This window comes from Phacochoerus africanus, chromosome 4, assembly GCF_016906955.1.
Source record: "Phacochoerus africanus isolate WHEZ1 chromosome 4, ROS_Pafr_v1, whole genome shotgun sequence".
NCBI classification, from domain to species: domain Eukaryota; kingdom Metazoa; phylum Chordata; class Mammalia; order Artiodactyla; family Suidae; genus Phacochoerus; species Phacochoerus africanus.
The window spans coordinates 71,810,289-71,838,178 of NC_062547.1; the positions used below are offsets into that span (position 1 = coordinate 71,810,289).

At 59.9% G+C, this 27,890-nt stretch overlaps 3 protein-coding genes across 3 annotated transcripts; 1 reads left to right on the plus strand and 2 right to left on the minus strand.

The window, feature by feature from the left end:
• Window positions 1–10: 10 nt before the first annotated feature.
• Window positions 11–1,539, minus strand: LOC125125782 (protein PET100 homolog, mitochondrial). The gene is made up of 4 exons (XM_047777281.1): window positions 1,384–1,539; window positions 621–707; window positions 436–468; window positions 11–155 (listed from the first exon to the last, which is right to left on the minus strand). The coding sequence occupies exons 1-4, from the start codon at window positions 1,408–1,410 to the stop codon at window positions 72–74; spliced, it is 231 nt and encodes a 76-aa protein (XP_047633237.1). The 5' UTR covers window positions 1,411–1,539; the 3' UTR covers window positions 11–71.
• Window positions 1,540–1,677: 138 nt separating this feature from the next.
• On the plus strand, window positions 1,678–11,005 carry XAB2 (XPA binding protein 2). The gene is made up of 19 exons (XM_047777199.1): window positions 1,678–1,770; window positions 2,859–3,007; window positions 3,263–3,386; window positions 3,612–3,809; window positions 4,747–4,881; window positions 4,966–5,130; window positions 6,361–6,505; window positions 6,922–7,073; window positions 7,164–7,283; window positions 7,372–7,503; window positions 7,597–7,728; window positions 7,822–7,935; window positions 9,216–9,378; window positions 9,479–9,669; window positions 9,865–9,987; window positions 10,083–10,254; window positions 10,430–10,559; window positions 10,676–10,785; window positions 10,889–11,005. The coding sequence occupies exons 1-19, from the start codon at window positions 1,720–1,722 to the stop codon at window positions 10,948–10,950; spliced, it is 2,568 nt and encodes an 855-aa protein (XP_047633155.1). The 5' UTR covers window positions 1,678–1,719; the 3' UTR covers window positions 10,951–11,005.
• Window positions 11,006–12,138: 1,133 nt separating this feature from the next.
• On the minus strand, window positions 12,139–27,811 carry CAMSAP3 (calmodulin regulated spectrin associated protein family member 3). Its single transcript, XM_047777181.1, is given in 19 exon segments — window positions 12,139–12,690; window positions 12,771–12,889; window positions 12,967–13,079; window positions 13,428–13,527; window positions 13,863–14,170; window positions 14,248–14,387; window positions 15,704–17,159; window positions 17,257–17,326; window positions 17,624–17,697; window positions 17,828–17,882; window positions 17,962–18,055; window positions 18,148–18,287; window positions 18,876–19,014; window positions 19,271–19,318; window positions 20,460–20,555; window positions 20,637–20,759; window positions 21,048–21,164; window positions 21,166–21,302; window positions 27,605–27,811. Coding segments are annotated over 19 exon segments (3,783 nt in total). The 5' UTR covers window positions 27,753–27,811; the 3' UTR covers window positions 12,139–12,384.
• Between the last annotated feature and the right edge of the window lie 79 nt (window positions 27,812–27,890).

Consider the following 27,890-nt stretch of genomic DNA (forward strand, 5'->3'; position numbering starts at 1 on the left):
ACAGGCAACAAAGAATTACGTGTGTGTTATTTCATGGGTGGAGGGGCTGGGACTCAGGCACTTGCAAGGCCTCAGGGGCTCTGCTGGGCTGCACGGAGAAGCCTTTCCTCCCGCTGCTTCCGTATCCTCTCCTTGAATTCTTCTAGCTCTTGGCGCTGGGGGAGGGGGTGGGATGGGAAGGAAGGAGTGGTATAAACACCTCAAGGCCAGGACCTCTTTCCCACCACCCTTCCCCTGGCCTCCCAGACTGTAGCTTCAGAGTCCAGCCTCTATACTGGAAGCCTGTGCCAATTACAACCAGGGTCTAAGTGGGATTAGGTTCAACCTTCAGGGAGAGGGCAGTAAGGAAACCACATGTCCCTCCACTCTCGGTCCCACCATGGCAATGGGGAGCCAGGCCCCTCTGTCCTCTGGCAGAAAGAATATGTCTCTTACCTGATCCTCCTTCTCAGGGGGCCACAGCTCCCTCTGTAGGGACAACAACACAGTTGGAGCCACAAGCCAGGAGCCTCCAGAGCCCCACACCCAGGGCTGGGTCGGCTCAGGGGAGGCAGACACTGGTGCCCAGCAGATTGGTGCCCCCTACCCTCCCCCACCCCCTGGAATGAACCTGTGCCCACCTTGCGCTGTATGACATAGTCCTCAAACCACTCGGCCTGATTGGCAATCCAGAACATAGCCACAGGGAAGGTGAGGTAGATGGTCATCTGGAAGGGCAGGAGTTGGGTGAGCAGGGCAAGGAATTACTACCTCTGCCCCACTGTGTGGGGGCTGCTCAGGGCCTGGAGGACCATTCTCTGGCAGAGACCAGGGATACCCCTGCAGCCCCAGAACCCCCCAAAAATTCCCACCAAGGGTACAGAAGCCACACACCTTAAAGTCTAGCCCCATAATTCAAGAGTCCTTACTGCTGAAAGCCCCCTTTGAGGCTGGGAGAGTCCCTTTCAAAGAAAGACATGCACACACACACAGGCCCCAGGAGCAGAAGAGCTCATAGAGCATAAAGGTATCTCTTTGAGACCTCATTATCCCACCCCCCGTCAGATCCCGGAGAACCCCCAACCCCAAAAGGTCTCACGCTTCAGTCTACACCCCTAAATCTAAGAGTGCCTGCCGCACACGCACCATGAGCCCGAGATCTGCTCCAGAGCCTGGAGCGTTTCTTCCTAGAGCCCCCTCCCTATATCCCCCCACTCAGAGGGCCTTCCTCACATGAGCCCTCCCAGAGCCCCCAGCCCAGGGCCCCCTCTTCAGGGTTTCAACTGTAAAGGTTGAAAGGCTTTCGCCCCCAGAGCGCCATCTCTCGGAGGCCCCCCTTTTCAGAGCCTCCTCATCCAGAAAGACCCGGCGCCCAGCGGTCCAACCGCTCCACTGCTCACTGACCCGAAACACCTCCAGCTTCACGCCCATCTCGCTCCTCTTGGGCTTCAAAGCCGCTTCCGCCCAAAACCAACCTTCCAGCAAGACCGCCGCTCATTAGGGGTCGGCGGTCTCTAGTGCTGAAACTGATTGGCCTGAGAAACTCTCTGGATGACGTCATCTTCGGACGCTTCTTCCTGTTTCCGGTACCTGGCGCTGTCTAAGAGAAAGTCAACAACTCAGGCCGCGCGATTGGGAAGGGTTCAACCAATAGGAAAACGGATCTGGCCAGAGAGGGCGGCCTTCAGTCCGAGACATCATTATAGCGCGACTCCTGCCAGTACCTGGAGCGCCGGGAAAATGGTGGTGATGGCGCGGCTCTCGAGAACCGAGCGGCCGGACCTCGTCTTTGTGAGTTCGCGGCGGGGCCGAGGATGGCTTGCGTGGGCACTCTGAGGCTTAGATGCCTCAGGGCATTGGGGCCTAGCCGCCCGAGGGATCTAAGCTAGAGCTTTGTCGGCCCGAGGGTAGGAAGAGCATTACGGGCCGGAAACGGGGACCAGGCTAGTCAAGAGCAAGGGGCTGGTGCTGGAGACCAAGTGGTCTGAGTAAAGAGCAGGTGGTCTAAGTTAAGGGCTTGGCGTCCTGGTCCTGCGGCGGAAATGGGAACGCTCAGAGAAGGGGAAGGAAGGGAGACGAGCTAAATCTTGGGAGGCCTGATATTTGAAATAAAGGCATAGTGACCAGTCTAGGGTTCTGGTTTCAGTGGTAAAGTCTTGGTGTCCTGGGTAGTGGTCTAGGTCATGAGCATTATAGTTTCTGGGATAAAGGCTTGGCATCTGAGAGAGAACCCTGGAATTGGAAGTAAAGACCTAGTGAGGTGAAGCTGCTCAGGCGATGGCCAGTGGAATCCTGAAGACTCAAAGACTTGGTGTTTGGAGTGGAAGTCTGGCATCTCCATGAGATTCCTGGTGTCTGAGTTAAAGGCTAGGCATCCTGTCCAAACTTTTCTCTCTGAGATAAGGGTCTAGCTTCCAGCTTCTGGAGGCAGAATTGAGCTAGACTCTGACTAGCGGGAGCCTGAGGTGCCAAAGGTCTGGTGTCTGAGAAGAGGTATATTGTGAAGAGGTAAGACATGGTGTCAAAAAAAAAAAAAAAAAAACCAAAAAACTTGTTGTCTAGGGCAGAGGCTTGGTGTCTAAGGAGCCTGCTGATCTGGGCCAGAGACTGGGTACCAGAAGAGTGATGTCTGGGTGGCAGTCTCGTGTCTAGCCTAGAACCCCGTGACCAAGGAGTCTGATGGTCTGGCTCAGATTGTAGGCAGCAGAATTCTGAGGGGTGAAAGGATAGATCAGAGTCCTGGGATATGGGCATCTGGTGACCAGGCTCTGATGGTGGGAACTGGGACCTGGGTAGGGGTCCGGAGCTTGGAGTGGAGTGGTGCTGCCCTCAGGCTCTGAGGGTAGGGTTGTCTTCTCCCTGTTCATCGGCCCTGGCAGGAGGAAGAGGACCTCCCTTATGAGGAGGAGATCATGCGGAACCAGTTCTCTGTCAAATGCTGGCTCCGCTACATTGAGTTCAAACAGGGTGCCCCGAAGCCCAGGCTCAATCAGCTGTACGAGCGGGCGCTGAAGCTGCTGCCCTGCAGGTGAGGTTGGATGCAACTGCTCTGCCTGCCTCAGCCCCACCCCACTTGTCCCATCACACCAGAGCTGGCTAGTAGGTCCCAGGTGATTGCTATGTGTGGCACCTTTGATTGGTGAGCACACGTTCCCTGCCCATCCCCCCATGGGAGACTTGTCACACCTCCTCAGACCCCTTCTCCCAACACTTGTCTCCTGGGGCAGGGGGAGGGTTTTAGGATCTGTAAAGCTGACCAATCACTGCCTTCCCCCCTCCCCAGCTACAAACTCTGGTACCGCTACCTGAAGGCACGCCGGGCACAGGTGAAGCACCGTTGCGTGACCGACCCAGCCTATGAAGATGTCAACAACTGCCACGAGAGGGCCTTTGTATTCATGCACAAGGTGGGGAGAGGGCATGGCTGGGCCAGGGGATGAGTAGAGAGGCAGGGCTCAGAGTCCAGGGAGGTGGACAGGGCCGGGGGTTGGAGTCCTGTGCCTCTGCCTCTATACACTCAGGGTTGAGCTAGACTTAGTTCCAGGGGGACGGGGCTTCTGGGTCCTGCTGCACTGAACGTTTGGTGTCTTTGTGGCTCAGCTGAGGTGCCGGCTTCTCCCCTCTGCTTCCAGATGCCACGGCTGTGGCTAGATTATTGCCAATTCCTGATGGACCAGGGGCGTGTCACACACACACGCCGCACTTTTGACCGCGCGCTCCGGGCATTGCCCATCACACAGCACTCTCGTATTTGGCCCCTGTACCTGCGCTTCCTGCGCTCACACCCCCTGCCTGAGACAGCCGTGCGGGGCTACCGACGCTTCCTCAAGGTAAGCCCCTTGCAGATGGGGGGTGGGCCAGTTCCCCAAGTCAAGACTTTCCAAAAACTGGGACACTATGCTAACAGACAGGCTCCTTGAGACAGACAGGCTTCTGTCTGTGGGTCCTGTGTTTACTCTCCAAATAGTTTCCTAGCATCTCCTCTTTGTCAGGAGTTGAGACAGGTTCTGGGGATAGCATGGCCAAGACAGTCTCTGCCTGCCCCCAGCTTTTAGTCTAAGTTGGTAGCAGACATAACCCGACTGTGTAAAGCAGAGGAAAACTGCCTGCGTGGGAGGGCAGGGAATGGGAGATAAATGGGGATGCATGATAGGCAGGGCTGAGAGTCAAGGTGCAAGCAGTGTGGGGCTGGTGCGCAGTTTTCCTGAACTTATTAGTCTGTTATGCATCATGAAATCCTTAGCATGGTGCTGTTTAGGTAGAGGGCTTATGAAGAAAGCAAGATCTGGGTGTTCCCACTGTGGCTCAGCAGGTTATGAGGTGCCGGCAGCTCATAGTATCCGTGAGGATGCGGGTTCGATCCTTGGCCTCCCTCAGTAGGGTAAGGCTCTGGCATTGCTGTGAGCTGCAGTGTAGGTCGCAGATGTGGCTCAGATCTAGCGTTGCTGTGGCTGTGGTGTAGGCTGGCAGCTGTAGCTCTGATTCGACCCCCTAGCCTGGGGAACTTTCATATGCCACGAGTGTGGCCCTAAAAAAGAAAGAAAGAAAGGGAAACAAGGCCTGACCTGTTCAAGCTGGACCACCGATGCCTAAGCCAGACCATTCGGGGCTGAAGCTGGGTAAGGTGTGTCTCTGGCTGGACAGATGTGGCTAAGGCTAGCCCTTGACTGGGACTGTGGCGGGTGGCTTTTGGGAGGCCTGGCGTGGGAGGGGGTGTGACCAGGGGGCATGGCCCCACTGATAGCCTGCGGATGGGTGGGTGCCCAGCTGAGCCCCGAGAGCGCCGAGGAGTACATCGAGTACCTCAAGTCGAGTGACCGGCTGGACGAGGCTGCACAGCGCCTGGCCACTGTGGTGAATGACGAGCGCTTCGTGTCCAAGGCCGGCAAGTCCAACTACCAGGTGGGCCCTGGGTGGTGGCGGCAGCCAGGCAGGAGGGCTTGCCCCCTTGGGGCCACAGCTGATGCCCCTTCCTGCGCCCCGCAGCTGTGGCACGAGCTCTGCGACCTCATCTCCCAGAACCCAGACAAGGTGCAGTCTCTCAACGTGGACGCCATCATCCGCGGGGGCCTCACCCGCTTTACCGACCAGCTGGGCAAGCTGTGGTGCTCGCTGGCCGACTACTACATCCGAAGCGGTCACTTTGAGAAGGTGCGGGGCTGGGGGGGCAGGGGGCAGACGCGGTCCCCCTCTGGTGCACAGCACCATGGGACACCCATGGATGCGTATGTGAGCAGAAAACATGTGCAAATGCGCCACTTATGTATGTGTGCGTGTGCCGCACCCACTTGCCCTCCTGAAAGTGGGGAGAGGCAGGCGGCATGGCCCTGGCAGCAAGCGCAGCGATCTTGGCTCAGCCAGACCTGGGATCTCTGGCTGTGGCTTTGGACCCATCGCAGCTTGGGTGTCCTCATTTGCAAAATGAGCATGACAGTCGCTCCCTCTCCTATTGGAATCCAGGCACTGGGTGTCTGATGTCAAGGTCCCGTTCCCCCACCAAGGCCTTGGTGGCATTACTGTCAGTGTGGCAAGCCTGGGGACAGGGGTAGTGTGAGGGAGCTCTGAGAGGTTCCCAGAGGGCCTGGCTGGAGCTGTTGCAGCCACAGAGAGGGTAGGGCGGTGAGGGGCAGAGGAGAGCAGAGGGGAGTGGGGCTGGAGCAGAGTGAGAGGGAAGGGCTGGAGTGGGACTCGGGGAGGAAGCCCAGCCAGCCATGAGCAGGACACAGGAATGACCAGTCATGCATTTTCCAAAGGCCCTTCAGGCCTCTTCTGAGCAGAATGTGCAGGCTAAGACCAGCAGCAGAAGACCAGCCAGGAGGCTGCTGGAGCCAAGCAGCCAGGCAGAGGCAGAGGGATAGGACCAGCCAGGGACAGGCACAGAGTGATGGGGCCCGCCGTGGTGGGGATGCCCCTCACCCCTGCTACTAGCATTTTCCATCCATACTGCCCGTCCCCTAGGTTGTTTGGGAGGGGGTGTGACTAGAAGAATGTGAGCTGAAGAAGGGGGGTCGGGCAGGAGTGAGGAGTGCTTTGTAGCAGTGATTGCAGACTCCGAGGCAAGCTGAGGTTAGGGTTTCTGCAGGGTGATTTGTCACCTATTGGGTCTCATTCAAGCCTCATACTGACTCTGCATAGTGACAGGGGCTGTCACTCGGTTTACTGATGAGCTGAGGGCCCCCCCCCCCGATCACTCTGGTGGGGCCAGGGTTCCAACCATGGAGCTCTGTGCTGACAGCTGGGTGGCCCCAGGGAAGAACCCACAGGGGTCTGATGTGAGACTCATGCCAAGGGTGGTGCTGCCAGGTGCCCTGTGTCCAGGCGGTGGGCACATGGGTCATTCCCCTGACAGCCCCCTCCTTACCCCTGTCCCTGACCCCTCAGGCTCGGGATGTGTATGAGGAGGCCATCCGGACTGTGATGACCGTGCGGGACTTCACGCAGGTGTTTGACAGCTATGCCCAGTTCGAGGAGAGCATGATTGCAGCAAAGATGGAGACGGCCTCGGAGCTGGGGCGGGAGGAGGAGGGTGAGCAGGAGGAGGGGCTCGCAGGGGTTGGGGAGTCCTGGGTGCTGAGTGGCTTGGGCAGTGGGCATATGTGGGTCTTGGGGTCAGTCAGAGGCCATCAGAGAGGGAGATTGAGTAGGCGGTGTGCTTAGGGTCTTGGTAAGCAGCTAAGGCTGGGGACACAGCTGGACACTAGTGGAGAGGGAGGACCGGGGGGCACGATGAGGTCTGGAGGGGTTTCCAGAGTAGCCTGGACCCTGGGCACGTTGTGGGGTCTGGGTGGCCCTGGGACAGCTCAGGCTGGGGTCAGCAGGGAGGGAGTGCCCTGATGGCCAGTGGGGGAGCCAGAAGGGAGAGAGGGCTGAGAGATGGAGAGAGCCAGGGGGCCATTTGCTGAGGCTCTCCGCGCTGTTCCCGGCTCTCCCCTTGGGTCCCAGACGACGTGGACCTAGAGCTGCGCCTGGCCCGCTTCGAGCAGCTCATCAGCCGGCGGCCCCTGCTCCTCAACAGCGTCCTGCTCCGCCAAAACCCGCACCACGTACACGAGTGGCACAAGCGTGTGGCCCTGCACCAGGGCCGCCCCCGGGAGGTGGGTGAGGGCCCCACCCCCAGAGCTGCATTCCCCTGCCCACCCCCCACTCCCCGGCCCACCCAGCCTGACCCAGCCCCTCCTGTCTAGATCATCAACACATACACTGAGGCTGTGCAGACGGTGGACCCCTTCAAGGCCACCGGCAAGCCCCACACACTGTGGGTCGCATTCGCCAAGTTTTACGAAGACAACGGGCAGCTGGACGATGTGAGTGTTATGTTGCGTGTCCACATCCTCGGCCCGCACGCCCACAGGCGAGCAGGGCCTCAGGCTTGGCTTCTGCCCACTCCGGCAGGCCCGCGTCATCCTGGAGAAAGCCACCAAGGTGAGCTTCAAGCAGGTGGACGACCTGGCCAGCGTGTGGTGTGAGTGTGGCGAACTGGAGCTCCGGCATGAGAACTATGACCAGGCTCTGCGGCTGCTGCGGGTGAGCACCAGCCCAACTTGGGGGAAGGGAAGGGCGGGAGGGGCCCCAAGGGCTTCCCCTCAGCGCCTCCCCATGCTGTCCCTGCACCTGCAGAAGGCGACCGCACTGCCTGCCCGCCGGGCCGAGTACTTTGATGGCTCAGAGCCCGTGCAGAACCGAGTGTACAAGTCTCTGAAGGTGTGGTCGATGTTGGCCGACCTGGAGGAAAGCCTCGGCACCTTCCAGGTGAGCTGCCAGGACTGGGTGGGACGTGCACCCGCACCAGGGGGGCTGCTGACTCCACCCCTGACATGCTTCCGCATCCCCCTTCGCCCGCAGTCCACCAAGGCTGTGTACGACCGCATCCTGGACCTGCGCATCGCCACGCCCCAGATCGTCATCAACTACGCCATGTTTCTGGAGGAGCACAAGTACTTTGAGGAGAGCTTCAAGGTGAGGAGGTCCCTGCCTGGGTGCCTGGGGCACTGTGTTCGTCTGCTGGGGCTAATGGGGTGCTGCCCACCTGGCAGCTTGAACAACAAATGTATTTTGCCAGTTCCACTGGCGGGAAGTGTGAGGTCAAGGTGTTGGCAGGGTTGGTTTCTTCTGAGGTCTCTTTCCTTGGCTTGTAGAGGCCACCTTCTCACTGCGCTCTCATGTGGTCATCTCTCTGCATCCTTTTAGTGTCCCATTCTCCTCTTAGGAGAATGCTAGCTGTACTGGAACCAGGTTTATCCTAATGGTCTCTCTCTCTCTTTTTTTTTTTTTTGCTTTTTTTGCATTTTAGGGCCGAGCCCATGGCGTATGGAGGTTCCTAGGCTAGGGGTCGAATCGGAGCTACAGCTGTTGGCCCTCACCAGAGTCACAGCAATGCAGGATGCGAGCCGCATCTGTGACCTACACCACAGCTCATGGCAACACCAGATCCTTAACCCACTGAGCGAGGCCAGGGATCAAACCCGCAAGTTCATGGTTCCTAGTAGGATTCGTTTCCACTGCGCCACCATGAGAACTCCCCTAGTGGTCTCATTTTAACTTACTTATGTCTTAAAGACCTCGTCTCCAAGTACAGCACCTCATGAGGTGCTGGGAGCTGGGGCTTCAGTTGGAATTTGGGGGACACAGGTCAGCCTGTCACAGACACAGGGTCCTGTGGGGGGGGCGGGGGAGGGGGGAGTGAGGGGGTGGGAGGAGGGTGTAAGTACAGGTGTGTGCAGTTCCTGCTGCTCAGGCCAGGGGTCGTAGGCACGTGGGGTGTTTTACACGTGTATGTATACACGTGAAGGGGCCCTGCCCCACTGCCGAGGGTTTGGTTGTATACACGTGGGGACCGTGCATGTACACGGATGGGGAGGTGGTACCTATACAAGGTGCCACCGCTGCCTGAGTGGCGGGCCCCACCCCTTTGCCTGAGTAGGTGAACCTTCTCCCAGGGCACTGGGCGCCAGTGTCTGAAGAGCAGAGGAGCCACCCGCCTCTTCAGCTATAAAGTCGCTGGCTGGTCTCAGTGGGTCCTCGTCCAGCTCTGTCTTTGGGGGCCTTGCTGTCTGTTGAGGGAGACAGGCAGCGGACAGGCCCTCCTGGCTGGGCCGTGCTTGCACAATGGCAGGGAGAAGCAGGACCAGAAGGGGTGGACAGGCCAGGCGCCCACTTGCCGATCCTGAAGGAGACTTGGGGGTTTTGGTTGTGGGGAGTCTCCCCCTGTGGACTCAGACGATTCCCCCTTGGGACAGGCATATGAGCGCGGCATCTCGCTGTTCAAGTGGCCCAACGTGTCCGACATCTGGAGCACCTACCTGACCAAGTTCATTGCCCGCTACGGGGGCCGAAAGCTAGAGCGGGCACGGGACCTCTTTGAGCAGGCGCTGGATGGCTGCCCTCCCAAATATGCAAAGAGTGAGGCGGGCTCATTGGAGGGCGTGGGGAGGGGGGCATCCGGGCCGCAGCCACGGACCTCTGACAGCCTCTCCCCCACCCCTTTTTGTTCCTGTCACAGCGCTGTACTTGCTGTACGCGCAGCTGGAGGAGGAGTGGGGCCTGGCCAGGCACGCCATGGCCGTGTACGAGCGGGCCACCCGGGCTGTGGAGCCCTCCCAGCAATACGACATGTTCAACATCTACATCAAGCGGGCAGCTGAGATCTACGGGGTCACCCACACCCGGGGCATCTACCAGAAGGCCATTGAGGTGCCCACCGCAGGGAGTGGGGCAGGGGGCTGCGGTCGGGAAGAGAAGGGCAAGAAGGGGTGCTGCAGGCCCAGGATCCAAGCAGGCCTGCCAGCCCGGGGGCCAGCCTGGGAACCGCCTGGGTTCCCCCAGAGGGGGGGCACCCCCCTCCCATCCCACATGGCGCGCTCCCTGACCTCTCCTGACCCCGCTCAGGTGCTGTCGGATGAGCACGCCCGGGAGATGTGCCTGCGGTTTGCCGATATGGAGTGTAAGCTTGGGGAGATCGACCGCGCCCGGGCTATCTACAGCTTCTGCTCGCAGATCTGCGACCCCCGGGTAGGGACGGGTCCTGGACCAGGATGGGTCTGGAGCCGGCAGGTGTGGGAGGCTGCGGCCGAGCCAGCCAGCTCATGTCCCCGGCCCCTCCACAGACGACCGGGGCGTTCTGGCAGACGTGGAAGGACTTCGAGGTCCGGCACGGCAACGAGGACACCATCCGGGAGATGCTTCGCATCCGCCGTAGCGTGCAGGCCACCTACAACACACAGGTCAACTTCATGGCCTCCCAGATGCTCAAGGTGTCGGGCAGCGCCACGGGTACCGGTGAGCAGCTGTGACCTAGCACTGGTCTCCTGGTCTGGGAGCGCAAGGGTCCACTCTGCTTCCCATTCCCTGGGCCCAGGTTGGGGGCGCCCGGACACCCACAGCAAGGCAGGCACAGAAGGCTGAGGACAGCCCAGTGTCTGACCCCCACGCGTCATCCCTGCCCGCCCCGCAGTGTCCGACCTTGCCCCTGGGCAGAGTGGCATGGATGACATGAAGCTGTTAGAGCAGCGGGCGGAGCAGCTGGCAGCTGAGGCCGAGCGGGACCAGCCTTCACGGGCCCAGAGCAAGATCCTGTTTGTGAGGTGAGGGCAGGCCCTGGAGCTGGGAGCCAGCCAGCTCTCCTTCCGGAGGGGAGGTGCAGGGAGGCTGGGGGGCTGCTGGGCCAAGCTGAGCAGTGCAACCCCCTCCCCCGCCCCAGGAGCGATGCCTCGCGAGAGGAGCTGGCTGAGCTGGCGCAGCAGGCCAACCCGGAGGAGATTGAGTTGGGCGAGGACGAGGACGAGGACGAGATGGACCTGGAACCCAATGGTAAGAGGCCAGCCAGCCAGCCAGCCAGCCAGGCAGGGTGACGGGCAGAGGCAGGGCAGGACCCCCGCCTGGAGAGTGACCTTGTTCTCCTTGCCTCCCCCAGAGGTGCGGCTAGAGCAGCAGAGCGTGCCGGCTGCCGTGTTTGGGAGCCTGAAGGAAGACTGACTCCCACTCCCACCCCCCACCTCCCCCACTCCCCCAATGAAGCTCGTGTTTGTAAGTTCTGGTCTGATCCTCCTTCCTGCCCGCCCTCTCCTGCCTACCGACCAGGGACCAGGTGCCCGCAGGGATTGCCAGCTCAGTAGCGCCCTGCCCCCCATCCCCAGATTGGCTGGTGTGGGAGGTGGGGCAGCTGGGCTCCAGGCCAGGGCCCATGCCCCACCCTCACCCGGCAGAGCCAGTTCTGGACTCTGCGAGGCCAGTCTCTGCTGCCTGAGGCCCTGAGCCTGGAGGGGGCCCCTGCCCCACCCCCGACCCCATCACAAACCGCTTCTCCCTGGGTGAGGGCACCTGCCTCCTTTTGGGAAGAGGCTGATCTGAGAGCTTGGGAGGCACCTCTTGCCCTGGACACGGGCCAGGAGCCAGACCTCCCTCAGCCATGGGCCACGGCCAGGGTGTGGTCCTTAGTCCTAAGCCCTGGGAAGCCATTAGTGGGCTCTAAGCTATTAAAGGATTTTAAGCATTCAGGGACTTAATCAGATTTGTGCCCTGAACAGGCCAGGCAGGCTGCCATGGGGACCAGCCCATGGCAGGTGACTGGAGACGTGAGGAGGCCCAGCCTAGTGGCCTGACTGGGGGGCAGTCAAAGGGACAGAGAGGTGAGTGAGACAGAGACGCCTTCAGTAGGCGCGACTGGGTTACACTGGGGAGGCTGGTTCCCCACCCAAGCTGCAGGGGGATGGGAACTCAGTCAGGTTCCAGCGTGTGGTGGAGCTTATGCACCTGAGACTCCAGTGGCCTCGCCAAGGAGGCAACCAGAGCCTTCGATGTGGTACTCAGAGAGACAGAGGAATCCCTGGCCCAGGACCAAAGGCCGGGAAGGGCCAATAATAATAGCCACATTGAGGAAAATGAAGCGAGTGGGGGCAGGAAGGGCTGGCCAGAGGCCTCATGTGCCCAGGAAGTCAGTTAAGAGGCAGCTGGAGAGCAGCCGCGGGGCCCTGGCAGGGAAGTCATGCCGGACCTTTGCAGGAGCTGCGCCCAGGCCTCAAGAGGGCAGAGGAGAGGCTGGAGCAGGGTCAGGAGGGAACTGGAGGAAACAGCGAGTGTGGGAAACCCTCTTAGGCAGAGACGTTGCGGCGGGGAGGGGTGAGGAGTGCCCAGCCAGCCTCCAGGCCATGCCATCAGTCACACTCTCTTTAAATTACTTTATTCAAGAAGGTAGGGAGGACAGACAGGGGACTGAGCTGAGCCCTGAGTCCCTGAACCTCCCAGCTCAGCCCCCACAGCAGGACGGGACAAAAGTTAGGGGGTGGGGACTCCAGCCCCACCCAGACAAGGTTGGGGACGGACAGGACCCAGGAATACCAATAGACTGTCCTCCAGGAGGGTGGCGGCCGGAGCCCCCGGGGCCCGGCCTGCGGACCACCTGAGACAGGGCTATTTAGGGGTGCTGCCCCCCTTCTTGGGAGTAGTGGGCTTCTTGCTCTGCCAGAGGTGTCCCTGGATGGTGAAGGCATCCACGCTCATGGACATGGTCTTGGCGGGGATCTGGGTAAAGCGCTTGCGGTCTGAGTTGTACTTGTAAATGCCCTCGACCATGGCGGGCGTGACCGTTCGGGGGCCATAGCCTGCCAGCCGAGACAGCTCCTCCGTCTCCCCGGAGAGTGTGTACAGGGCCCGGAACTGGCAGCTTGAGTCTCGGAAGAGGATCAGGAAGTGGTTGGCCTTGCTCTTCTCGATCTCCTACCGGGTGGCAAAAGCAGTGAGCAGCCCAGCCAGGGCCCCCCGACCCGTCAGCCCCCAGGCCCCCCACACGGGCCCACCTCGAGGATGCGGTTCTTCTGTGGCTCGTTCACCTTGCCTGCCAGGCAGCAGTGTGACAGGGCATTGTGGATGATGAACTTGTTGGACTTGGCGCTGGGCTCCTTGTACAGGCGTGGACCTAGGGGACAGGGCAGTCAGCAGGGAGGACCAGGAGATGGGCAGGGCCTGGCGCTTGCTACCCGAAGTCCCACCTACCTGTGTACTCGGGCACTGAGGCTGGGGAGGAGGCATTGCTGCCGTTCTCCCATTCACGTTCGCGACTACCAGGCAGGCGGCTTGGAGACATGAGGCCGGATGGAGATGGAGCCCTACAGGGGAAGGGGTGCAGTGGGCATGCGGTCACTGGGGGCCCAAGCTTCCCAACCAGTGCAGTAGGACCAGGGAAGAGCAAGCCCAGGACACTGCAGAGCGGGTCACGTCCAAGGACGTCGTGTGTGCCCCTGAGCCCACGCAGCACCCTCTCCTAGCCCCCGGCACAGTGAACCCCAGCACAGAGAGGCCCGTCCTTGTGTCCTGTCAAGTGTGCGTCCTTTGATCCCTCTGGCGGCAGATACACACGCTGGTGCCCGTCACACTTCTAGGCTCGCTGTCCCTCACACACATACTCTGAAAGGCCACCTGGAACACAGGCGCCTGCCCACTCAGGCCAAACTCACCGAGACGTGGGCCTCTTCACGCCAAGGTTATTGGGGGCCTCGTTGGCCACGGTGGACAGTGACAGAGTGGACTGTGAGTAGATTTTGCTGAGCCGAGAGCCTGGGAGCAGAGGGTGTCAGTCAGGCCCCACTCGAAGCTCCCTCACCTCCACAAACACCCAAGGGGGCCTTACCTGGCCAGCTGGGTAGGGAATGTGGGGTCGGACCCTCACCCTGTGCAGCCCCCCTGGCGGCTAACCTCCCCCCACCCCTGGGCGGGAGGGGGCTTCTTTGTCTAGCAGCACCTCACCTCTTAGGCTGTAGAGAGACCTCCGGGCCAGCTCCACCCACACCCCTCACCCTGCTGCAGCCTCCACATCCTTCTGGAAGCCTTGACCCCTATGAGTGTACTGTGAATGTACCCCCTACCTCCCCACATTCCCCCAGGGGCCTCACCTAGCAGGCCACGGGCTGGGCTTCGCGCCAGGGCAGAGTCATCACAGCAACCAGAGCGCGGCCGGGGGGCCCTCCGACCTCCCCGGCCTGGCCCCCCACTCCCCGTGGCCCGGGGCCGCAGCACCTTGTCAAGGTCATCCATCAGCTTCAGCTGGGCCCGGCGTTCATACTCAAGCCGCGTAAATTCCCCCCGCCGGGGGCCCACCTCCTCCTCGGCTGGGGCTCGGGCAGCAGGGGCTGGGATTGCAGCTGGGGCTGCAGGAGCTGGTGGGGCTTGGGGGCTGGAGGCTGCCTCCTCCTGGGCCAGCCTGCAGATGAGGGGATTGAAGCAGTCAGGTCATGGGGTCGCCAGTGGCAGGGGTCCCCGGGCTGGGCCCAGCCTTACCGTGCAGCCTCCTCCTTCCGCTGCTCCTTCTCCGCCTCCTGCCACTGTTTCCGCCGCCGTGCCTCCTCTGCCCGTCGCTGCTGCCGCTCCAGCAGGCTGGCCCGCTTTTGGGCCATCTCGTCCTCAGGCTTATCTTCATTCTGGGGGCAGGCACCAAATCCAGCTGGGTGTCCCTCCCCTGCTTCATTGGGGGTCTGATCTTCTGTTGACCTAACCTGCCAGCCACTCACCTGTCCTTGAATTTTTATAATTGGTCTGAAGGCATTTAATGGGCACCTGTTTGTGCACAGGCCCATACTGGCTTCTGGGCACACAAAGCAATCATTACCTCAGTGTGGGTGAATAGCAGCAGAGGCTGTTAGTCTACACTGTGGAGGGGAACCTATCTAGCCTGGGGACACCAAGAGGAAGTAACCTTGGACGAGGAGGAGAACTGAACTGAGGATGAGTGGTGAGGAGCGTGTTCTGGGTGGAAAGAACAGCAGGTGCAAAGGCCCTGAGGCCAGAACAAGCCTAGCAGGTGTGGAACAGCAGGGAGGCCAGTGTGGCTGGGATGCAGAGCTGGGGAGGATGGCACAGGATGAGGTCAGGGGCGAGCAGAAGGTTTTAAAGAGGGGAGCGACGAGGTCCCATTTACATTTTTGAAAAAAATCTTGCTGGCCAGGGACGGAGTTCCTGTGGTGGTGCAGTGGAAACGAATCCGACAAGGAACCATGAGGTTGTGGGTTCGATCCCTGGCCTTGCTCAGTGGTTTAAGGATCTGGCGTTGTCGTAGGCTGTGGTGTAGGTCACAGATGCGGCTCAGATCTGGCATTGCTGTGGCTGGGGCGTAGGCCAGCAGCTGTAGCTCCGATTCAGCCCCTAGCCTGGGAACCTTCACGTACCTCAGGTGCAGCCCTAAAACGACCAAAAAAAAAAAAAAAAAGAAAAGAAAATGGCCAGGGACTGATATGTGGAGACCAATTAGGATGTGACTGCAGGTGTCCAGGTTAGAGGTGGTGGCCCAGGATGGGGATGCCAAGAGGAAGAATGCCAAGACATGGAAGTGTCAGGAAGGGAAACTGGTAGGGAGATGCTGTCGGGGGCTCGGGGGGAGGGAGAGCAGGAGAGAGGAGACCCCTTGGAGGACCCTAGCCCCATTTGACCATATACCCAGTCCTGTCCATCTGTCCGTCACCTCCCCCATCCATCTATGTGCCTATCCCTGTCCATCTATCTACCCACCCCATCTATGTGTCCACCTGGCCACATACACCTTGTCCATCTGCCCACTTGCAGCTGGCTAACCATCTACCTTGTCCCCTTACCAGCTCCATCTGTCTGTCCATCCTTTGGGAAAGTCCTATCCATGTGCCCACCTGTCCGCCTGCCGGTCTATCCATCCACCCATCCTTTTCCCCCCTCCATGACCATCTATCCATCCACCTGCCTCCCCACCTACTCAGGTGACTCTCACCTTATAGAAGAACCCCAGCCCGGCCCGGGGCTCTCCCTCTGAAGATGCCTCTTCTTCTAAGGAATCCTCAGCACCAGGGGGACTTCCGTCCCCCTCATCCTCAGCCGTGGGCTCTCCCAGGCTGCCCAGCGGGATCTCGATGAGGCCAGGCCGGGCTGCTGGCTCCTCGGGAGATGGCCCCTCCGCCAGGAGGATGGAGGAGCGCGTCTGCACAGGCACCTGGCTTGGCGAGAACTTGCGCAGGTGGGGGAGGCTGTCCACGTCGTGGGGAGGCGTGAGCACCCTCGTCAGGGGTGCCAGCCGCAGCTCCGCTGGCCGTGCATGTTTCGGGCTGCGGGGTGTTGGGCTGGGGCCAGGCCCAGGGCTGCGCCGGGCAGCTGGGGCACGCCGGGCAGGGCTGGGGGATGCAGCTTTGGGGCCCGTCGTGGGACCAGGAATGACCCAGGCAGCAGGAGGAGGGGCAGGCCCAGAGGCCTCGGGCGGGGCCAGGAGCCGCTGCTGCTGGTCCGTGAGCCTCTGCATGTCCCGTTGCAGCGAGTTTAGCGCTGCGCTCAGCTTGCTGACCGCCCGGTTATAGTCCCCCAGCCCCTCGGAGGGTACCGGGCCCAGTTCTGGAGAGAAGGTCACAGCCTTTGGCCGTGGGGACGGCTCACCCTGGCCCTCACCTGCCGGCCGCTCCCCACCAGGGGCCAGGCCCGGCTCTGCCTCCGCTTCCCCACCAGCCTCCCGTGGCTGCACCTGCAGGAAAGCGCTCTTGCCCAGCCGCTGGCGATGCTTGGCAAAGATGGCCTCTATCCGTCGCTTCTGAGCCTCTATGGCCCGGCGTTTCTCCTCTAGCCGGGCTCCAAGCTCGCTCATCTCTGAGCTCAGGGCCTCCGGTGCCACAGGGGTGGCCATGGGGGACCCTGCCTCAGCCTCGGCCTTCACCAGCTGCTTCTTGCGTTCAGCAAAGCTGGTCATCTTCACTTCAGAGTTGCTGGCTGCCGGGGACGAAGCTGCAGCCTTGGGGGAGCCCTCGGTCAGAGCTGGCGGTTTTGATACCTCCCCCACCAAGCAGGGAGACGGTTTCGAGGGGCCCTCGGGGTGGGGCAGGTAGGCAGGTGCTTTGGTGGGCCCGTCGGGCAGTGGTTTTGAGGCCCCCTCGGGTGGATAGGGGGAAGCCAGCGGCAGTTTGGAGGACCCCTCAGGGGAGTGGAGGTAGAAGCTGCCATCGGCAGCCCCATCCGGGAGCAGCCGGGGCTCGGCACTGTGGATGATCTGCAGGGCCTCCTCGATGGTGGGCAGGTCACCGGTCTCCAGGGGTGGCTGGGCGGGAGTCCGGGCTGGCACGGAGCGCGGAGGACCCAGGCTGTCTGAGCTGACAGAGCGGAGGAGGACTGGGTCTCCCATGACAACATCCACGTCGCTGTCCAGGCCAAAGGGGGTGCTGAACGACACGGCCTGGGAAAGGGGACGGCTGGGCGGCCGGAGGGAGGGGTCAGCCCCTGGGACAAGCCCGAGCCCTACCCTAGCCCCACCTGTCCCACTGCCTGGGCCCTCGTGGATATACTCACCTAAGCTGACGGTTCCAGGCTTTGCCAAGGGCCTCCATGTGGGACATGGACGGGGAGGACTTCAGAGAGCCTGTGGAGGGTCAGGGAGTGGTCATTATGGAGTCACTGGGGACCCTGAGTGGGGTCAGCCACAGGATGTCAAAGGATGAGTCACTGATGGATCATTGTGTGGATGGATAGCTGGGGGCCATGTGGTGCCACTAGGGGGTCCTGTTGAGCCACAGGGGGAGGTCACTGGGGGGGGTCAATCAGGGTCACCGGGAGTCATTCAGGTGCCAGAGGAACCCAATGGAGCAGTCACATGGGACAACATGGGGCAGTCTTTGGGTGGGGGATCTCCAGTGACAAGCCATCCCCCTGCCCTCACCTGTGGATCCACGGAGTGGGGACTGGGGGCCACCAGGTGACAGGAGTGGATGGCGGAAGCTGAAGACAGGGGAACTGCCAAGAGATGCGTGTCAGCCGAGGGGCCCCCTCCCCGCTCCTGGGAGTGGAGCATCCCCCTGCCCCATCCCAGCAGGAGGAGGGCCTATCATGGCCGTGGAGTCTTAACCCAGCAGGGGAACCATACCTGCTGCCGCTGTTGTTCTGAGGGGGAGAGGCCTCTGTGGCCCGGGGGGAGGCGGCTGCAGCACAGAGGAGAGGGTAAGGCAGGGCCTGGCCTCCCCACCCGTCCTCCACCCCAGACGCAAGGCCAGGCCTCACCATGACCATCGGGCAGATCCTTGACCTGTACGAAGTCAGGCTTCAGCACCTCAAAGCACATGAACAACTCAGCTAGCAGCACCATCAGGTTGACCTGGAGGCAGAAGACAGGGTCGGCCAATGGGACCCACGGCCCTGGACCCATAGCCCTGGACACCTGCCCACAAGGCCCCAAGATGGCGCTACCTTGAGGGGCGGTGGGACATAGAGCAGGTCCTCAAGAGACAGCGGGCAGCCACGAGGAAGGCGAGAGGCGCAGAAATCCTGCACCAGCTGGAGGTTGTACAGGCTGTCCGCCACAGACATGGGGTCCTTGAGGCACACCTCTGTAGGGACAGGATGTCTGGGTCCCTGGCTCTAAGGCAAGAAGGGCAAGGCCCCAGGAAAGCAGGGGGCCTCCTATGACCCAGGCTTGGCCCCATTCACAAGGGGTACCTGTGGAAGGCTATTCCTCAGGCCTTTGCTTTGGCTGTTCCTACCACCTGGAGAGCTTGGTCCCCCCAAACTCAATTCAAAAAGCTTTTCCTGACCACCCAGTGCTCTGCAGAGCACTGAACCTCCAGAACATTCTTCTAGATGAACTTCCTGTCTTTCTCTCCCAACTAGGATGTGAGCCGCCAAGGTCAGGCGTGTGTCTGTACAATATTCTGCCTGGATCTCTGATGCCTAAAAACAGGGTCTGGCACACAGCTTGCACTCTGTTGATACATGCTGTGGGAATGAACTGTATGAACCGCAGAGCAGTTCAGACACTTGTACAAGATCACACAGCTGATTAGGGGAAGAGAGGTTCAAACCCAGGTCTCCCAATTTTGGGAGCTGCACTCATAATCTCTGCACTACTCCAGGGACAGATGCCAACACCAGGTGCCAGGCTCCCAAGGACAGGGTCTGGCTCAGGCCCATTCACTCACCTTCAAGTCGCAAGAGCTGAGGACAATAGCAGTGGATGGTGGCAGCCAGCGCGGCCCCACTTGCCAGGTCCTGGAGGCTGGTCACGGTAGGAAAGCAGGGGGCGCGTCGGGCCACGGCGCGGTCCTTGCGATAGCGGATCTGTGGGTGGGAGCCAGGTCAGGTCAGAGGTCAGGGTGGCCCCCAGGTCAGCAGTCATGCAGGCTGGGCGGGGAGGCCTAGGGGTTCCGCCACGACGGGGGCGTGAAGCCAAGGGTCCCAGAGCCAGAGTGGGGGGCAGCCTGGAGCAGGGGAAGGGCAGCAGCAAGAGGCAGAGGAGGTGTCTGCGAGCAGCCAGGCCAGCAGCGGGGGGCTGGGGGCAGGGACTCCTGGGACCCTGGGGCGGGGGATACATTACCATGGGGGGTTTGCTCCCCGACTCCTTCAAACAGAAGGCAATTGCGTGCTGGGGGGGGAGAGGAGCAGCCGTCAGCGGGGCGGGAGGGGTGCTGACTTGCTGGGCCCCCAAGCACACCTCTGGGGGGAGTTGGGGGAGACAGCCCTGATCCCTGTCCTGAGCCCTGGCTGTCCAGCTCCCTGATGGTGCTCTGGCCGGCTTTGGGGACCCCAGCTCCTCCCAGCCCGGAGGGACCCCACGGAGCAGCCTCTCATGCAGGGAACCCTCTTCCCTCACCCCCAAAAGACCCAGGCTTCAGCTGGGGGAGGGGATGCAAGGGAAGCAGGTAGGCAGGAGAGGAACCCCCAACCCAGGCCCTAGGGTGGGGGGGAAGGAGGCCCTGAAGTGAGCAAAGGCAAGGACTTTAGCCCAAAGCCTCCCCTGCCCCCCTCCCCACCCCCCGCAGGGGTCACTTTTCTTTTCCCCTTGTGACACTTCAAGGAGGGACACCCCACTGCCCCCAAAGCTGGGAGCAGGGAGCTGTCCTTAGGGAAGCTGGAATCTCAGGAAAGTTCTTCTACCCTCTTTTGGGTTGGAGGATCTTCCTCTTGGCTAGAGGAGTCATCTCCAGGTGCCCTGCCTGTTGGGGTCAGGATCCATGTGTCTGATGGGCTGCGGTCTCCCATCTCAGCTCAGGCGGCCAAGCCCAGGGAGCTCCGCCCTCTTGGCTGCTGGGAGGGGAGGTTCATCCCCAGCAGGAAAAAATTCTGCCCTCTCAATTAGCCGCAGAGATTCTCCCCTTCCCTGGGTTCCAAGGGGTTTCCCTCTGTTCCTTCCCCTCCCTCCTGGGGCTGGGGTCCCACTTCCTTTGCTCATATCTGGGGGGAGATCAGAGAGGGAGCAGGACAGGCAGGCAGACACAGACACACGGACAGAGCGACAAGCGGGGCAGGCAGACGGGGCAGAGAGACAAGCCCCACTTACAGGAACCAGCTTCCAGTACCAGCGTGTGGGGCACTGATGCCAGAGAGGCAGAGAGGGGAGTGGCAGGAGCAGGCACAGGAGGGAGGGGAGAGGGCAGAGAAAGAGAGAGTCACCTCCAGCCCTCCCCCCACCAGTGCAGGAATGGCCTTGAGGCACAGCCCTGCCCTGTCCACCCAGCCCTCGAGGGTCCGCCCTTCTTTCAGTCCATCCATCACCCCAGCCTCACCGAAGGTTGCGCTGGGGCCACCCCATCTGCAGGGGCCGCAGGAGATGCTCTCTGGGCAGCTTCTTGCTCCGTCTTCTCCTGCAGCCGCCGGATGGTCTGGGGAGTAGGGAGGTGTCAGTCCTCTGGTCACTGGGTGATCCTGGCCCTCCAGCCCATCTTGACCCAACCCCCACCTACCGTGTCCACCCAGAAAAGGAGCTTGTGCTCCAAGCTGGCCAGGGCCAAGGGACCAGGCAGTGTCTTTGTCCACTCGAAGGCGAATGCAACCATGAGGGCATCAATGACAGCTAAATGGGCTCCCTGTGGGGGCAGAGGCTGAAGGGTGAGACTAGAGCCGGGGTCGAAGGCTCCCCTCAGCCTTCCAGGGAGTAAAAAGAGGAAGACCCTGGAGGTGGGAGGGGATCGAAGAGGGAGGGGCTTGGGAGGCGGGCCTGGCTTTGAGGTCACAAACTAGGCCTCAGGATCCAGGATCCAGTGGGACATGCCCTGGGGTGGGGGGTGGGGCGCACTAGAGTAGCAAAAGGCGCCAGACCTGGTAGGAGGAGCCAACCGGTGGGCGGGGCCTAAGGGGGCGGGGGCGGGGCCTACCATGAGGATGGGCTGGTGCCTCAGGTCGGCTTCCTGGACTGGGCGCTCGGGCAGCGCAGGCACCGTGCCCCTCCGCGCAAGCAGGGCCAGTAGCGCAGAGGGGCTCGGGGGCGTCTCCGAGCTGCGGCAGGGCCTGGCGCCAGGCCCGGCAGTAGAGCTCAGCGGAGAGCAGCAGCCGCGTCACCGGGGGCTTCACATGCTCCTGCGCATACTGGTCAGTGTAGAAGGGCTCCCACAGCTCCGAGGGCACATGCTCTGCGGGGCGAGGGGCGCAGCGGGGGAGAATGGCGGGTCAGAGCCACCGGGCACTGGCCCCCATACATGCAATTACATGACCCCAATTAAGGGAGGTGGGGGATCTGGACCAGGGAGGATGACACTAGGACGAGAGTAAGGGATCTGGGCTGAGACGGGAGGCGCAAGTGTGGGGGATTTTGCCAGAGGAAAAGGTGACAGCTTCTAGGCAGAGGGGTCCGCATACAAAGGCGGGGAGGTGGGAGAGAGCACAGTGCCTCCAGGGAGATGGCGAGAGGGCGGGCTCTTCGACGTGGAGGGGAGGTGGCCCGGAAGCCAGATGGGCGGGGTCTTGTAGCCACGCCCCTCTCGCCCTCACCTAAGGACTACAGCAGTGACGTCATTACTTAACTGATATCACTTAATCCTGCTCCCTGGGTGCCCCACCCCATCCCAGTGGACTCCCTTTGCCTTACAGCAGCCCTAGGAAGAAGCAGCCGAGACACGAGTGGTCACTTGGCTTTACAGATGAGGAAACCTCAAGAAGGCCACACAGCTCTTCAAAGTGGGAGGCAAACCCAGTCCTTAGACCCTACACCCTCTCAGAGCGGATGGAGGCTGGGGTGGGATGAGCTGCGGTTCGTGAGCTGGCAGGCAGGGCATGGAATGGGAAGGGGGGACAAGGTGCAGACACTTTGATTTGCGGCTGGTGAGTGGCCCGAACTTGGTGACTGAAGTGGGGGGAGAGGCACCCACGGCCCCATGGGGAATGAGGGGGGAGGTGGGGGAAAAAGAGTGGTGGCTGAGAGGGGTACAGGAAGGGCTGGGGCTCAGAGGCAAACACAAAAACCCTTAAAGAAAGGAGCTGGGAAGGAAGAGGCTTGAGGAAACCCCATATGGAGGTGGCAGAGGCCCAAGCAAGGAGGACCCAAGGGTGGGGAGGAGAAAGATCAAAAGGAGTCGCCAGGAAGATCTAGGAGGTAGAGGAGGTGACCCAGGCCAGTATGGGAGGGTCCTTTCTCATGGGTCTTCCGGGGCCCCCAACTCTTATCCCGATTAGAGCTGCTGCTTTGTATACTGGGGTTCGGTGTGTGTTTGAAAGAATGGGGTGGAGGCAGGATTCTACTGCTTACAAACATTTGAACGTGACGTTCCAGGCTTTCCCCAGGTGCCAGCCTTCACAGCAATGTTCCCCAGAGGCCCCTGCCCTCACCTACCGGGACCCAGGCATCCTTGCCTCCAGCCCTCCCCACCCCCACTCTTCCCCCACCCCGGAGAAAGTCACGTTTGACCTTCCTATGTAACACCAACCCCTGAGCCAAGCTGGGCTGTCTCTCTCTGCCCCTCTCAGCTCAGCTCCTGGAAAGAGCTCTCCAGACCTGGAGATGATTGTATTAAGTGAAGTCAGTCAGACAGACAAAGACAGATATCCTATGACATCACTTCTATGTGGAATCTAAAAAGATGATACAAATGAACTTATTAACAAAACAGAAATAGACCCACAGACATAGAAGACAAACTTCCCGTCACCGAAGGGGGTGGGGGAGGGGCGGATAAATTAGGAGGTTTGAGATTAACACATAGACGCCACTATATATAAAATAAAATAGGTAATCAACAAGGACCTATTGCATAGCACCGGCCAGTAAACTCTATATCTTGTAATAACCTATAAGGGAAAGAATCTGAAAAAAGAATACATATAAAATATATATGAAAGAATATATATAAAATTGAATCAATTTTCTACATGCATTTGAAACTAACACAACACTGTAAATTAACTATACATCAATAAAATTTTAAAAAAGAAGAGGTAAAAAAATAATATTAATTAAAAAAAGAAGAGTCCTCCTGGTTCCCTTTCCTGCCACCCCAACCTCCCAGATCTGCCCCTGCCCTCCTTGCTCCCGGCCTCCCCAAGGCCAGCAGTGGCCTTCCAATGCCCACTATCTCTCCTGGGCTCTCTGCCGAGCACCTCCTTCTTCCTGAAGCCTTCCTCCCCACTGGCATCTCCCAACATCAGTTTTTTTCTCCCTCTCCCACCACTCAAACCATGCTAGCTCCCCCCACCCGATGCTGGGCTCTAGGCAGCTGTGTCTCCAGCTGCCTTTATGGACCTGCCTCCCCACCCCCACACCCATCTCACACTAGGATGGCTCCTATGGCCCTCTGAGCTCTGCCACCTGCTGCAGCCCAGGCTTGCCCATAAACCTCAGCATCTTACACCAAACCTGCTCCTGCTCTCTGTCTCCATCTCAGTGAGAGATCACCATCCCTCCCTCTCTCTGGCTCCAACATCCAATGAGTCATTTGGTTTGAACTCCTTGCATTCCCTGGACCCAGACCCTCCTCCTCTCTCCAGCCTCAGCAAAATGAAACAAGTTTCTTTCCTGCAGGACTTGTCAGGGCCTTGAAGATGACAACTTGAGCTAGAGCTACAGATAGCCAATGTTTACCAGGTATCTGCTTTGTACCAGTGTGTCTCCACCCTGGCACACTTGGCATATGGGGCTGGATAATTTTGTGTTCAGTGGAACTGGGGGTGTAGGGAATTGGGTGTGTGGGGAGTGCTGTCTTGTGCGCTGTAAGTTGTTTTTTTTTTTTGTCTTTTTGCCATTTCTTGGGCCGCTCCTGCGGCACATGGAGGTTCCCGGGCTAGGGGTTGAATCGGAGCTGTAGCTGCCAGCCTACACCAGAGCCACAGCAATGCAGGATCTGAGCCACGTCTGCGACCTACACCACAGCTCACGGCAACTCCGGAACCTTGACCCACCGAGCAAGGGCAGGGATCGAACCCGCAACCTCATGGTTCCTAGTAGGATTTGTTAACCACTGCGCCACGACGGGAACTCCTGTAAGATGTTTAACAGAATCCTTGGTCTGTCCTCACTAGATGCCAGGAGCTTCCTCCTCTCAAGTAGCCACAACCAAAAATGTATCAAGACACTGCCAAATGTCCCCTAAGCGACAAACTTGTCCTTGGTTGATACCCACTACTCTATACTATAAAATGTTTATCGAGCAGTTACAGTAGAGCAGCACTGTTGGACAGAAATATAATGCGAGCCATAAAGGTAGTTTAAAATTTTCTAGAAGCCACGTTAAAGTAGCAACAAGTGACATTACTTTAGAAATACATTTAACCCAATAGACGTCCAAAGTATTATCATTCCAACATGTCATCATTAAATATCTAATGAAATATTTCACATTCTTTGTTGTGTACCAAATCTTCTTTTATTACCAATTTTTTTTTTTTTTTTTTTGTTTTTTTTTTGCTTTTTAGGGCCACATCCACAGCATATGGAGATCCCCGGGCTAGGGGTTGAATCGGAGCTACAGCTGCCGGCCTACGCCAGAGCCACAGCAACGCCACATCCGAGCTGCATCTGCGACCTACACCACAGCTCATGGCAAAGCTGGATCCTTTAACCCACTGAGCAAGGCCAGGGATTGAACCTGCAACCTCATGGTTCCTAGTCAGATTTGTTAACCACTGAGCCACGACGGGAACTCCTGAGATTTATTCTTATCCATTGTACAGATGGCAAAATCAAGGCCCAGAGAGCTAAGATGACTACATCACACAGCTAGTCAAGGGCAGAGCCGATGGGACCCTAGTTTCCTATGCATCACACAGAGGGTTCTGGAGGCCAAAGGGACGACATCTGGTCATTTCCCCAACTTGTATCAAGATGGCATCCTTCCTAATCTTATCTCTAAGCTGGAGCTCTGCTGGAGCAGAGGAGCAGAGCCCAGTCGCCTGCATTCCGGCCCAGCCTCCTCACACTTGTGCCCCCGGGCCACCAGAACTATCCCTTCCCCCAGCCGCTATTCCCCCTGGGCGACTGAATATCTCAGTCCCCAGACACCTTCCCCAGCTCCCCGGGGCCCTCAGATCCCCACCCATGGCCTGAGAGGCCGTCCTCAAATCTTACCAGCCTCCTCCCTGGCTACCATCGGGACCTGCACACTTTTCTTGTAGAATTCCCTGTTGATCCATAAACCAGGCCTCTGCACACGGGGTGTCCTCCCCCTGGCAAACTCCTACACACCCTACAAGGTTCAAATGCTCCCTTCTCTTAGGAGCTTTCCCATCTCCTCCCCTCCCTAGAAGACTTCAGGGATTTCCTCCCCTGGCCCGCTGCGCGCCTCTCCATCACAGACTTTATCACTCTGAGCAGCAGTGATCTGGTTTCAAGTCCCATCCCCCTCTCTCCGGAGTCCATCTCAGTTGTCTCTTTCCAGGGCCCAGCACTGGCCTGGCACCCAACAGGCATCAGTAAAGAGTCCCAGAGTTTGTGAATCAAGCAGAACTGGGCCCCCCACTTCCCTCTCAGAGCCTGGTGTCCCACCTCCTCCAGTCCCTCTGTTTGGAGAGGTGGGTAGGTGGAGGAGGGGTGGAGATTGAATTTGCCCCTCAGGGAGGATGTCACACAACGTAGGGAGTTGGGTCAGTGAGAATAGAACTGGGTGAGTCAGGGCATCTCCCCAGAGACCTGACTTTTCTTTCTGCAAAATGGAATTTCTGTTCTGTCCTCTGGCCAGATGATGAATAATTTTTTTTTTTTTTGCCTTTTTCTAGGGCCGCTCCCGCAGCATATGGAGGTTCCCAAGCTAGGGGTCTAATAGGAGCTGTAGCCACCGACCTACGCCAGAGCCACAGCAACGCGGGATCCGAGCCGATTCTGCAACCTACACCACAGCTCACGGCAACACTGGATCCTTAACCCACTGAGCAAGGTAAGGGATCGAACCTGCAACCTCATGGTTCCTAGTCGGATTCGTTAATCACTGTGCCATGATGGGAACTCCAAGTAATAATATTAATAAAAATACCACCGGTCACAGTGGCAGCAAAAGTGATATCCACTGAACACATACTGTGTGCCAGACACAGTGCCAAGAATTCTACAGTGAGAAACCTTGTGAGGAAGATACTGGGACCCCAATCACCCCAGCACCACCCTGGCACTTGGCGGGTGCCCCACAGACATTTGTGAAATGGATAAATAAGTGAATGAATGCTCTTTTTTTTTTGGCTTTGGTGTGCAGTGGCTTGATATGGGATCTCAATTCCCAGACCAGGTTTTGAACCCCGGTCACAGCAGTGAAAGAGCCCAATCCTAACCTCTAGATCACCAGGGAACTGCCACCAATGAATGCCCTCTTTAACAGGAGTAAAGGGTACACTTAGAGAAGTGGGATAGTTCATCCATATTCTAGTGGAACATAGGACTCAGATCCAACTCTGATTCCCAAAGTTGAGTTCTTAGCGGCCTCATAATGTGGGACATGAGGGGCTAAGGTAGAGCTGGGTGTCTCCCCGCCCGCCCCCCTCTTCCTCAAGCAGATTCTTGGGGGGTAGGTGGGCCCTGCGTGGGAGGATGCAGGAAAAGACACTGGGAGAAAAGGACAGGCTTGGGCAGAACCAGGAGACGGACACCTGTCACCAAGACCCACACCCAGAACAGGTTGATCTGGGAAGGCCACTGAAGGGGGGATGGGCTGTGCCCAGCTGGTGCCAAGACCAGTGGGCAGGACCAGTGGGAGGCAGGGCGTCCCCCCAGAAGGCCCAGACCTTAATTAACTCATCTTCCCCAGCGCCAGGCCCTGGTTGCCCAGCTCTGGCACGGGGCCATGACTGAGCCTGCCCAGGGCCTCAAATCCTAGGGACCCACCCGCATCCCGCCGCCGTGGGGCGGCTGGAGTTCTTCACACATGTGGGCCTGGGGGAGGAAGTGGGAGAAGGCCCTACACCTGGGCCCCCACCCGCAGAGATCCTGGATTAGCCATTTCGCATCTGCTGAGCTCGCCCGCCTCTTAGGCAAAATGGGGCAATAAGTCACAGTTGCGAGCCGCCGACCGGGAACAGGGAGGCGAAAGAGGGGGTTCCCGGGGCTCTCCTCGCCGCCCGCAGCGCGGCCAGGGCCGACTCCGGGTGTGTGTCCGGGCCGGACGGGGGCGGGGGTCCTCGCGGGCGCGTGATGTGAGTGTGTAAAGGGGGGAAGGGTGTGCCAAGCCAGGCCCGCGCCGGGAGACACCACTCGGCCTGCAGCCCCCTGCCCAGCTCACCTGGGGGTCAGGACGCCCGGGTCCCGGCGAGGAGCTGGGCCGCCGGCCCCACCCCCACCCTGCTCCCGCAGCCGGGCGGGCAAAGTCCATGGCCCCGGCGGAGCAGGAAGCCCAGAGGCCCGGCGCAGAGGGGCCCGGGCCCGAGACCCCCGGCAGCCGGCGCTATTGTTCCCACGGCCCCGGCCTCTCCGGCGCGGCGCCCCGCCCCCCGCACCTGCCGTCCCCCTCCCCCGGCCGGGTACCTGCGCCCCCGAACGCGGCCCGCAGCACCCACGCCAGGCTGGCCGCCGCCTTGGCCCGCGAGAAATCGTACTGGTCCAGCGACTTGATCTCGGGCACCAGGAAGGTCCTCCGCAGCGGCCCGGGCCCGGGGGGCGCCGCCTCCACCATGGCGGCGCCGGGGCTGCGGGCGCCGGTTCCGCGCTCGCTTGGACTGGGCTGCGCCGCGCTCGCACCCGGGCCGGGCCCGCCGCCGCCGCCGCCACCACCACAGCTGCCGCCGGGGCCGCAGCCGAGCCAGGTGCGGCC